Source organism: Chinchilla lanigera, unplaced genomic scaffold (genome assembly GCF_000276665.1).
Source record: "Chinchilla lanigera isolate Chin_1 unplaced genomic scaffold, ChiLan1.0 scaffold00043, whole genome shotgun sequence".
In the NCBI taxonomy this organism is placed as follows: domain Eukaryota; kingdom Metazoa; phylum Chordata; class Mammalia; order Rodentia; family Chinchillidae; genus Chinchilla; species Chinchilla lanigera.
This window is the reverse complement of record NW_004955444.1, coordinates 10700146-10713338: the sequence shown is the minus strand read 5'-3', so window position 1 is coordinate 10713338 and position 13193 is coordinate 10700146. Positions and strand designations below refer to the sequence as shown.

General features: G+C 34.6%; 1 protein-coding gene across 3 annotated transcripts in view; it reads left to right on the top strand.

The window, feature by feature from the left end:
- LOC102006622 (chromosome unknown open reading frame, human C8orf34) overlaps window positions 1–12642 on the top strand; it is a gene marked incomplete in the record, with an annotated part of 371108 nt that extends 358466 nt beyond the window's left edge. For 2 of the 3 annotated variants that reach the window (XM_013518173.1, XM_013518171.1), the window contains 2 exon segments: window positions 10044–10138; window positions 12319–12642. In XM_013518173.1, the coding sequence (XP_013373627.1) occupies window positions 10044–10126 (83 nt within the window). 3 annotated transcript variants of the gene reach the window in all.
- Window positions 12643–13193: the final 551 nt, after the last annotated feature.

Genomic DNA, 13193 nt, shown 5'->3' with positions numbered 1-13193 from the left:
AAAAAAAAAAAAAAAAAAAGATTCTTCAGTATGAATCACACATGTCCTGTAGTCCAGTTTACTTCCTTAAAAACAATCATATTCATGGATCTTAAAAATCATGTATATATACCATACAGATGTATGAGACATTGCATATGTTGGGTTCTATGACATGGGAGATGCGGAGGTAAGTGGGATATCTTTTTTCCCCCAAGTTAAAAACAAGTACATAAGCATGTATGGCATTAGTCATAGAAGCCAGGCATGGTGGCTCATGTGGGTAATTCCAGTACTCTGAGGCTCAGGCAGGAGTATCACAAGTACGAGATCAACTTGGCAAGTCTCTCTCTCAAATTTTTAAAAAATAAAAATAAAAAAGATCAGGGCATGCTGGAGATATAGGTCAGTATGAAGGCCCTCGGTTGTATGCTGAGAAAGAGAGGGAAAAAAAAAGAGAGAGAGAGGAGGGGAGAGGGGAGAATTCTCCACCATCTTTATTCTGCCTAAAAATACCAATTTAATATTCATTTTACTTTGTAATCATGGATGTTGAACTATCTTCATCTGAAATGGCTTTATTTTCCTCTATTCTTGCAGGATATTTTTAATGAATATGAAAATGAAGACAGTTTTAATTTTTTTGTTTTAGAACTTTGAATATGCATGTATCATTCCACTATGTTGAGAAGTCACTTGTCAGATTAATGTTACCTTAAATACTGTTAAAATTTTCACTTGGTCTTTTAATTTTGCAGCTTTGCTATGATGTGCTTACATGTACTTATGCTCAGTTTATTTAACCTTAGGTTCTTTTCATTAAACTTGGATGATAAGAATGCTTCTGAATCTATAATACTTAATATTTTTGGTAGCTTTCAATTTATTTGACAAGAATATTAAAACTATTAAGAAACTGTCTACTTCTTTAATTTCACCCACAACCCATTGGTTGTTCAGGAGGTGTTATTTAATTTCCACCTGTTTGTGCAGTTTTTCTGGTTTCTTTTGCCATTGATTTCCAGTTTCATTGCACTGTGATGCGATAATATTCATGGGATAATTTTGATTCTTTTGCATTTACTTAAGGTTGTTCTATGAGCTAGTATAAGTTCTACTCTGGAGAAAGTTCATGTACAGCTGAGAAGAATGTGCATTCTGTTGTGGGGTAGCACAGTGTAGACATCTAGTAAGTCTACTGGCTCAAAGGTTTGGTTTAGCTCTGCTATTTCTTGATTTTTTTCTAGTTGATGTGCCTATTTGTGACAGTGAAGTATTAAGGTCTACATCTGCAATTGTATTAGTACTTATCTGAATTTTCTTATCTATTAATGTTTGTTTTATATAGTTCAGTGTGCTGGTATTTGGTGCACGTATATTTATGGTTGTTAGCTCTTCCTCTTCCTCTTGGATTGTTCCCTTAACAAGTATGTAGTGACCTTCTTTGTCTCTTTTGATCATTGTTGGCTTGAAATCCACTTTGTCTACAACACAGAATAGCTACCTCTGTTTATTTCATGGTTCCTCTCACATGCAGTATTGTTTTCTATCCTTTGACTTTCAGTCTGTTAATTTCTTTTTGGGTTAAATGTGTTTCTTGTATGCAGTATATTGTTGGAACTTGTTTCTTGATCTATTCTGCCAGTCTATTTCTTTCAACTGGTGAATTGAGATCATTTAAATTGATGGTTATAAGTGATATGTATTGAGTTGTCTTTGTCATATTATTTTCATGCTGTCGGTTCCCTTTCTTTCCCCTCTTTTTAATTACTTACCTTGCCTGGTGGATTCATTCTATCAATATTCTTGGAATTCCTGTCTTCATTGTCTTTTTCTAGAATATTCTTCAGTACTTTAGGAATGCTGCTTTGGTGGTCATGAATTTTATCAGATGTTCTCTATCATGGAAATATCTTATCTCTCCATCAGTTTCGAAAGATAATTTTCTGGGATACATCAATCTAGGTCAGAGGTTGTTTTCTTTTAGGTCTTGGGATACTTCACTCCAAGCTCTCTTGACGTAAGGGTTTGTGTTAAGAAGTCTGCTGTGATTTCAATGGGCTTTCCTTTATAGATGATTTCCTTTCTCTAACAGCTTTCAATATTCTGTTCCATTGCATTTCTAGAATAACTATTATATGGCTTCATGCAGCTTTTAATTTTTTTTATTTTTTGATCGTGGCTAATTGGAATTCTGTATGCTTTGCTTACCTATATGTTGAATTCTTTTTCCATGCTTGGGAAGTTTTCTATCATTACTGTTTTTAAATTTAATATATTTTATTTTATGGAAAAAAGTAAAACAAAATTTCATAATGTATTAATAGAATAACAATAGTTAATACACTGAGTATTGTTATCTTTAAAGTAGTTAATCAGAGTATAAGATATGGGCATAAAAATTTCTCCAAATGATATAAGCACAACCCTTTCTTTTCAATGAACTAAGAAAAACTCATAGTACAAATATCTTGTATATTTTTCCTTTTCCCTTCCTTCCTTTTCCATTTCCCACATCTTAGCTTCTTTTTCCTTGTGAATAATTACTTCTCATTTCACAATACATATTGTACATTTTGGATCTTATTTACTCTTTCAGTTTCTAACACTAGGGAGACAATACAATGTTTACACATGTCAGTCTGATTTATTTCATTTATTAGTATGGTCTCAAGTTGCATCCATTTACCTATAAAAGTCTCCAATTTATCCTTTTTATAGCTGAGTAGTACTCCATTGTATAAAAAGACCACATCTTTTAATCTCTTCCTTGGGTGATGGGCATTTCAGTTGCTTCCAAGATCTAGCTATTACAAATTGTGCTGCTATAAATATGGGTGCACATACATCACTGTGGTATGATGTTTTTAATTCTTCTGGGCAGAATGGGAAGAATTTGTCATATCTCCCAGAAGGGAGATAGCTGAGTTGAATGGGCCTTTTCATTTAGCTTTTTGAGGAATCTCCATACTGATTTCCATGATGGCTGTACCAGTCTACACTCCCACCAACAGTGGAGAAGGGTTCCTTTTTCCCCAAAGCCCCTCCAATATTTGTTATTGGTTTTTGATAATAGCCATTTTTTTCTTGGGTGAGATGGAATCTCAGTGTTGTTGTAATTTGCATCTCTCAAGTGACCACTGATGTTGAACACTTTTTCATACATTTGTTTGCCACTTGTATTTCTTCATTGGAGTTTCCTGCCATTACTTCTGCAAACATGTTTATTATGCCCTTTGTGCTCTTATTTTTCATTCATTCTGATCAACCTTATGTTGTTCTTTGCATCATTTAGCAGCTCTTAGAGTGAATTTTCATGGTCCCTTGCTGTTTTTAAGAAGTCTTTCATTTTCATTTGATGATAACTAATTGCAACGCTTTCTTCTAGGTGTGATATTGTGTCCTCACATTGGTTGACATTGCTGTATATACTTTCAATAAAATTTTTAATTTCCTGCATTTGAATCTGTTTTATAGCTTCCAGTTCTTCCCTATTGGGCATTCATCATTTTCTTCATCTTCCTAAGCTCCTCTATTTTTTTTTTAAACTGTATCTACTCTAGATTCACTAACCATGACCTTCATTATGGTCATCATCTCTTTAGTTATCTGGGTAATTATTTCTGATTTTTCTTTTCTAGGGACTCATTCATCTTCTTTGTTACTTCTACTCCTGGCATTTCAGAAAGTTCAGCTGGGTGGCATTTGATTTCTTCCTCCTCAACGTGCCTTACATTTTCCTTCGGTGAGCTGGAGCTCTGGAGTTGCATCTTGCTTCCATGTTTTCCCATTTTCCACTTTTTTTAATTTGTTTTTTTCATTGATGCTTGAAAATTTCTTATAGTAGGTAACTTTATCACTAGTAGTGAGATTTCCTTAGTAAAGGACTACTTTTCAGAGGTGTCTTTTAGGTGTGGCTTTTAAGCCTGTCCCAAGATCCTGCCCCTTTAATTTATTGGTCAGGAGAAGTTTCTTTACATTTGGCCTTGCACTCATTTCTTTGGTACTGGGCTATGGTATTGTAATAACTCCCTGCCTATCTCAACATTAGCCTTTAAGGAAAAACAACTGATCACAACTATGTCACTTTGTCTAAAGTAGTGAAATCAGTGATAGCAGTATTGAGAGCAGCTTAGTAAATTAGAAACTATGGCAACTGTTAATTTGCCATCTTTAACCATAGGTACAAGATTTATAGTTATATGTCAAAATATAAAACTAGCTAGAAAATTTCATGCAGTAAATATCCCCTATAAAGTAATTTTACCCTGAGGGGTGAAAATTTAAAAAGGTTAAAAGGAAAACATTCAGAGAAATAGAAGAGAAAGAGATTAAAAGTAAGGATGAAGGGCAAAGGAAGACTACCCAAGCTTTTGGAAACTGATGAAGAAGACAGGAGGGAGAGGAAAAAAAGGAACAAACAAAAACCAGACCCAAAGAAAGCAAAATATAAAAATAGTATTCACTCTCATGAAAAAACACAACTTAAAAAAGCAAAATAAGAAACAGAAAAAGGGATTTCTCTTTGATTTCAAGCCTGTGGTTATCTTCTGGAGTCCACAGTTTCATGGTAGTGTCCAGTTCAGCATGTGTCTCCATTGTCACTCGTAGACAAAAGAAACAGACAAGGCCCAGGGCCCAGGGCCATACTGGATGGTCCCTGTAAGTTTGCAGTAGGATGAGGGTGGGCTGCTGGACAACCACAGCAAGCTTGCAGTAAGAATACTGCAGGGTGATGATTCTGGTGCTTTCAACTCCACAGAAGTTCAGGCTGATCCTCGCCTCTGCTTGTGCAGTTGAGGCTGAGTTGTTCAGCTTAGAACACTGCAGGTGACTCTTGCCAGCCTGACCTCAGCTCCATGACCTTGAATATGTTCCTTGGTTGTGCCTCACCCAGTTGCTGGGAGCCTTGAGAGGAAGCCAATCGATGGCTACTCCAAGTCTCAGGTTCAGTTTGCCTCTCCCTGAAATGGTGTCTGGCCAAGCTCCCTTCTCATTGGATACTTGGACTGGAGTCACTCACCAGGTATAGCACTCACTGCTCTATTCCGCTGATACATTTCTCCCTGGAGGCCTCTGTAGTCACTCTGTCTCTGTAGATTCAAGCATTCTCTTTCTCACCACAAGCCAGCAGTCAAGGAGAAGGTTCAGTTTGTCACCTCCTTTTTCTGCATTGAGACCTGTCTCCTCACTCTCCCTGTGATCCTCAGTTCTTCATTCAGATTCTCCTAATTCTCAGGGATCCACATCCCTCCTTCTTTTCTTCCCCCAAGTTGTTATATTCCAGTGTCTAGATTCCAAATCTCAGAGACACTGTTTTGCTGTTGTTTACTGTTCTACTATCTTCTCAGAAGTCTGGTTCATTTTTAATTTTTAGTTCTTTCCAAAAATAATTCTAGATAGTGTCTTTCATTTTCTCGTTAGGGCTATGGTCATCTTATACAGTGCTCTGAGATATTCTCCCAGGCTATAAAATCTTAGGATTTTCATAATACAATAGTAGTTGGCATACCTACATTCATATTATCATTGATCTCAACCTACCAGATCGTCTCCTTCTCATTTTTCCTCCTAATTTGGACTTACATGTTACTCTTAAGACAAAAGACAAAAACATCAATGAAAAAATTATTCACTGCAGTAGATGGTATATTTTCATTTGAGTCAATATGAAAGGTAACTGGCATAATCTCAGAAGAGGTGGTAGAATATTTGTTACTAGGATCTTGCAAGAAATCATCATCTGAAGATACAGATTGTGATTCAAAAAGGTACTTCTGCAAACGTAATAGAAAGGGTGTAGGAGAATGGAATAACAGTTCTAAGAACAGAAATGGCATGATAAAAGTGTGGCATAATGAATCTTTCTCACTAAAGCTATTAGCATACATCAGTTAGAGCTCTAATTTAATAATACAGTTGTAATGTAGTCTAACGCAAAATAGACCACAAAGTCTATTTGGAGGATATAGTTAGAATTATAGTACACTATTTCTCCTTAAAGTCTAAGTCATTGAAATATTAACATTTATACAGAAACATACATATCTTAAAGGAGGAAAAAATAGAAGTAAAATGACATTTATTAATTTTCTTTTGTCCCATGTAATATCCCTCTTAATCCCCATGACAACTTAATGTGTAGATATTATTACTCAGATTTCATAAATAAGAAGATTTGTTAAGTATAATTTCCCAAGAACACACAATTAATAAATTTACTTTACAATTAATGTAAATAAGGGCCATATGCTGTACTCCAAAATTTCATTATATCTCTAGAAGCTGTAAAATATATGAGATGGGAAGGATGTGTGTAAAGACAGCACCAAGAGAAGATTTATTTCACTGATGCTAAAAGAGTCTGTATCATAATGAAACCACTCTAAAACAAAAAAAGGAAATGAACATATACAGAAAATGAAGTAATAATACATTTGGGCATGGAGTCTGCTTTTAATAGAAACTTCAACTTGATTTAGTTATATTTATGGTGTTTCACATTATTTTCTACAAGCAAAGTCATCCAGAAAATTAAGGGTGGCATATGTGATAAACATAAAAATTAAAATTTTGACAGAATAAAATAAATAACTTTAGTAATTACATTAAGCATGTTTTCAGTCCCATAGTAAGCTATTAAAAGTAAAACAACTGTTCAAAGCATGCTGCCAAATTTTCTCAAAATGATTTGTTTTGAAATGTTGACTAAATATCTCAGAACTGTATATCATCTTTAGTATAATTAAACATTCTTCAAATCAAAAACATACCTTTTTTTTGTATGCTGAGCCATAAATTAGATGTGACTTTTGTCTTCATATTGGACACAGAAGATGATACATTTGTTAACATTTAAAATGATTTTAAATGTTCATACTCACTTGTACTGTAAAAGGCTTCATAGTTTACATTGCTTTCATCTTTTTAATTAAAAGTTAAATTATTAGGAAAAATCTAATATTAATGTTCCTATTTTATGTTGAATGTGTTCAAAATATTTATGTATGTTTCTACATTGAATAATTGCCATTAAATAATAATAAATCCATTAAATAATAAGTATTTAATGGATGAATGAATGAGTGAAGAAGTTTAGTCCAAATTAGTTAACTTACTTTTAAAAGTCCTTCAAGAAGTACTCAAGCTGTTGTAGCCATCTTTATCTTTTGATAGTTCAGGGAGGCCTTGGCATCTACAAATGTAGAAATATGTACATATTAAGTGGTGTACTGTTACCCACTATAAAGCAAGTGACATGTCAAATATTCAACTTGTTTTTTGTCTGCAGTTATGACAATCCCAACCAGAGTTGCAATGAACATGGTGCATTGACATAAAATTTACTTTAGGCCCTGTTCACTCATTTGTGATGTACTGCCTCAGGTAATTTGTGTTATTGTTTACTCTAAAAGGTAACCAAAACCTTTCCCTATAACATTATCCTCAAGAAGAAATACATGTGTGTATTTCTAGATGCATTAGCTATTCTCTTACTTGTTCGTTGTATTCCCAATCCCCCTCCAAAGCTGTTTCATTTCTTACATTCTCACAAGTATGGAAAATAATGGCCTTACCCCAGTGGAGGAACTCTTACTTCAAAACCAAGAGAAATACTTGGCTGGATTCCTAACTTAGTCTCCAGGCAAGAACAACATTTTGCCAAAGTTCAGTTCAGAAACTTGAGATTAGTTAATTCTTTCATCTCTGTTATGGTTGGCTATTCTGCCTTGCTTTACTACCACTGTCAAAATAAAATCTTGTCAGGTATTTGTACCGTTCAGCACTGTTCATATATTTCCTAGATCTCTGCATTATTTCCTATGGGACTGGAATTTGATTGGCAAGCTGATTGTCTTTCAGTGTGAACACTCTCCAGAACTTTTCCTCCTCATTTGGAATGGTTTCTCCCTGGAAGATACTGCTTTCCTCTTAGCTTCCCCCAGGAGAAGTTGTTCCTTCTTCCAGCTGCAAGTTGCCCATCACCATGAGCTAGCCCTGAAATTCCACCTGAAACTTTTCTTTTTAGGCTCGTGCTATTTGTTATCGTTCCCTCTTCCTTTCCAGTCACTGTAATTTTACCAATCACTTTTCTTCCTTCGTGTGAAATTCTTACACTGATTCCCTGTTTTTCTCTCAGTCACAACTCTGTCATCAGGAAATTTTAATTCCCTCATGGGTGACTTATTAAAGGTCTTACCATTCTAATTCTTCCATCCTCGTAAGAAATGATGCCATATATATAATGCACAGCAACTAATTATAACATTTTAGCTTGCTCTAATCTACTTTCTGTCTCAAATCTCTTGACCCTAAAATTGTCTATTTCCTATTTAACTCAAATTGATATCTAATTTTGGTAACAAGACAATACTGTTTTTTGTCTCCAAGTACGTTAGACCGCAGCTGACTTCATTTTTCAGCCTGAAGTACATGCTACTCAGGACAGTGATATTCAAAGTGTGGTCCCCAAACGAGCAGTATCAGCATCAGCATCTTTTGGAAATATGTAAGAAATATAATTTCCTTAGGTTCCCCTACCCCAGAACTACTGAGTCAGAAACTCTAATATTGGAGCCCATCAAGCTGTGTTTTTAAAAGCCCCCTAGGTGATTCTGATACATTCTAAAATTTGAGAACATTGATATAAAGGATGAATTCAACTGCTCACTTCTCAAATTTTTTGGTATCTTTGAGTGGTAATGAACACTCAAAAATGAACATATCATTATTTTATTCTAAGATTTCTCACTGCACAAGATTTCTAAACATGTACCAAGTTCTCTAGCTTCACACAGCAAACATTTTCATGTACAACTGTCAACTACAATTCAAATGTTTTTGTAGTTCTTAGTAATCTAAGTTCAGATACCATAAAATTGCTAAATGCCCATTGTGCAGTGGTACTTCTAAAGGTGTTTTGGTTTATTACTGTCCTCTGCAGTAGATACTGAGAAATGTTTAGTTCAAGGTCACTATGTTGAGCACCCCAAGCCGAGATTTGAACTTAAAACTAGCTGAATCTAAAGTCCATGCTTTTCCTAGCTGGCAAATGAATTATATGAAACAACAGATTCATCAGTGTACCTCTTCACTCTAATTAAAATAGCACTTATGAATGAATGCTTTAAAGAATTTTTAAGTATGAGTGTTATATAAAAATCTATTATCAACTAATTTTGATAAATAGCAGCCTAATAGTTTTTATTATAATACACTGTTGAATATTTTTATTTTACAAAATGGCGGCATAGCATGATGCTGTTCAAAATTCTTTAAAGAATGAACCATTTGTTTATGGATCGCCTATGTGAACTCTTTGTAAGACCAGGTTTTTGAAAATTTAGTCAGTGTATTTTTTTCTCTTCAAGATATATGGGCTTTCTTATCTACTTTTATTTTTTTATTTCATCTGCTGTTACCCTCTTTCTTATTTTCCAGCTTTTTTCAACTAGAACAGATTTCTATCCCATTATCTCAATAAGTACTATTTTTCTCTTCCTTCAGAGATAGTCTCAGTTTCTTCTAGATTTAGAGGAGTTACATTTAGTATGTAATGTTATGTACCTGGCATCATAAACATAATCTCTATGCATGAATACATGCTACTTCATGTAAATTTTATAGCTTCATGGTGATAGTATAATTTGTATATTTAATAGCATCACAATGCAAAACATAGATACCTAGTGCTGAATAAGCTGTGTCAGGGTGTCTGGCTTTCCCACCAAAGTCCTGCTGAGAATCAAACTCAGGACTGAAATTTAGAGGAGTCTTCCCATAGCCCACAGCTGTATCCACAGCACTACCTGCAGGGGCATTTTGTCTAAATGTTATTTTAAAAACTAACAAAGACTTAAATTGAAAATGACTAAGTTGTGGACTGAGAACATCCATTTTTACACAGGTACCTGTAACTGCAGCTTCCTATAAAATCTAAGGGCAGTTTTGTTATTAATGTCAATTAGTTTTCACTAGAAATCTCCTTAACCTTCAGGAAGTTGTGTTTAATAGGTATTTCTGTGATAGCCCAGTGTATTACCTCTTTTTCTTTCATTGCGCAGGTCCTGCTGATCTTCTTCTTTGTGTCCCATGCTCTTCTTGTCCCACCCTGGTCTACTCTGGTATGTTTGCTCAGGGGACTTAATGTCAATGTCAGGTAATTATGGGTATTATCTACAACTCCTCAGTGTGCAGGCTTTCAGAATACTCTTTAGGACCTAATGAGAAAAGATTTTGCATGGAGCACCTTGCACAATGTCTTATTTTATTTTTTTGTGTGATGTGCTGTAGATCTCATGACCCTATTTATTCTATATTTCTCTATGCTGACATGGTAGAACAGGGATTTTAATCCTTTTTTCCTTGAGAGGAAACGTAACTTCTAGATACATATGAGCTGAAACATATTTCTCCACTGTGCAGACTGTAGAGTATGGTGGCATCAAATATTACCGTGGAATTATAGGATCTACAAAAAATTATACAACCTTAAACATGAAGCTACCTATGAGCTTTCTGTTTAAAGACTACAGTCATTGGCAGTGATTTTCTTTTTGTAAATCACAAAGGAGAGCAAAAGTGTTGAATTTGTCCTACATGCTCAGAGATTCATAGGATACAAAAACCGGGAAGAGTTTTAGTTATCTATTCCTCTCCTACTCCAATTAGGAGAGTTGATCTCTTCCCTTGATACCTCTACCAAAAGTTCACCCAGACTCTGTGAAACTCTTGAGTCATGGGGAGTTCACTATCTCTCTTAGGTTCCCAGACAATTTTGGTTTTTTATGGACATGCATAGATCCAATAATTTCTGCAATGCACCAGTATATAGTTATCAGAATAGTATGTTCACTGCCACATCGTTTTTAAAATAAAATATATTACTGTGAGGCATGAAAACATGGAAAGCATATAAACATAGAAACATTTAATAACCAACAGAAGAGACTGATTCAAAAATTATAACAATGTATATAATGGAAAGCAGCAATTCCATTAGGAACAATGAGATATATACATACTATATATATTCTAATACCAACTGAATAAATATATATTCAGTTATATTGGACATAGGAAGCTTTTACTCAGTACTTTGCCAAAAGCAAAATAAGATAATAAAATGAGTCACAGTGGGGGATATTAAATATAACTTTTTTAAAAATATGCAATGCACAGACACACAATCATAAATTTACATTTACAGAATGCTGTTTGGTTATAAACAAAAATGCCATCAGTGGCTATTTCTTTTGGTGTGACATTTAGTCTTTGCTCATCTGCAGGTACAGTATTTGCATGCTAAGCATATAACTCTCTTTCTAAAATATGTTTAAAATCTTTTGTTTAAAAATTATAAAAGGAATTACTCTTATTGTGCTCAAAGATATAACGCTCTGACAGTTTTCTGCTTTATGGTTCTCTCCTTTTGAGTCACAGACAATACCTACACCTCTCTTCCATGTAATGACTATACTACTGTATTGCACAACTACCATGTGGCTGGTTCACTTCTTCAGTCTTTCACTGTTCTCTGTATGAAGTAATGGACATAGTGCTCTAAATATAAGAAATATAAGAGTTCTAAATTGGTCAGTCGTTACTACTATTCATATTTAAGATGGTCCCCACTGTGGTTCTTCTCATCATGGAGATCATTACATTGTGGAGAAGGCATGTAATAAACAGTTCCTTACATAATATGCTGATAATTATTGTTACAGAGTCATTAGGCTAGGGTAAGTACAGGAAGTAAAGAATTCTACTTTGTTGAGTAATCAGAATTCCAGAGAAAGTGATATCTAAGGCTAAAAACTAAAGAACTGTAGGGCTTAGTCAAACAAACAAGTCAAGTTGATTGGGCTACCTAATACATTCCAGGTAAGGGACAAGTGTGTGATAAAAAAAAGTAGATTCCCTTTTTCCCCTCTCTCCTTTCTTTCCTTTGCTCCCTCTCTTCTACTAATATGGATTTATTGAGAAAATTATACTGTCTCAAGCCCTGTGAGAAATTTGGATATTGATAGTGTTCTTGAAAAATGTGTATGGTCTACTTGAGGAATCAGAAATATTAAATATAACATTTATTTAAAGCAGAAATAGTATATAAAATAATTTGGAAATGTGGCCATTGCCATTTTAATCTGGTTAGGATTTTAAGCAGATGCACAGAAATTGGTATACTATAAGAAAAATATGGCTAATGGAGTTGTACTCCAATGTTAATGCCATTATAAAATTTCACGCCTAGTAGAACAAAGCATTAAATTCGCACTCTTTCCATGGTGCACTCTATGTATTAAGTGCATTTTCTTTTGTTTCATTTTTCCCCCACAGGTCTGTGAAACAGGCAGAAGAAGTTGAAAGTGGTCCTTAAAGAAACTGCAATTAACTGAGTCCTTATGTATAGTCCTAAATTTATTTACTATGTGTAATTACTTAGAGAATGGTTATTTTTATAATATCAATAATAAAAGTACCACTGTAACCAGGGGATGCCTACATGTGTAATAAGAGACTAATAACCTTGGGAAAGGACTCTGGGGTGGTCAGGGGTATTTGCTGCCTTTTGACATGGTTGGTGTCCTGGGTTTGGATGACTTTGTATGGAGTTCTTAATATCAATATTTGATATATTAAAATATTGCCTGATCCAAATAACTTTGCTTAAATTTTTTTGTATTTTAACTTCTCTAGGGCTTTCTACCTCTTCTGTTTTTATAATACTTTATCATTTTTTAGACTAATGGATATTACACTTAGAAAGATGGCCCAGGGGCTGGGGATTTAGATCGGTGGCACAGCGCCTGCTAGGCAAGTGTGAGGTCTTGAGTTAGATTCCTGGTACTGGAAAAACAACAACAACAACAACAACAAAAAAAGAAAGGTGGCCCAAGGTGTGCTATTTGGGTCAGGAACTAGCTGTGTGGTATCATCACCTACCCTGTGTGTCTGCACAAGTAAGAGACATATTCCCCATGACTATGCTTCCATGACTGCCTTCCCCATCCCTGTCAAAACAAATAATTGATATGTTAAGTCAACAAAGCTGATTAATCAGGAATGAAATGTATGGCCCTAGAGCACATGCAATTAAAATTGTTTGACCATTTCTGCAATTATTAAAACTAGTTAAGATTATTCATTTTAAATTTGATGTATGCTCACTTTTGGAATATGCTATGTATTGATGCTAAGTGAATTAATCCAAG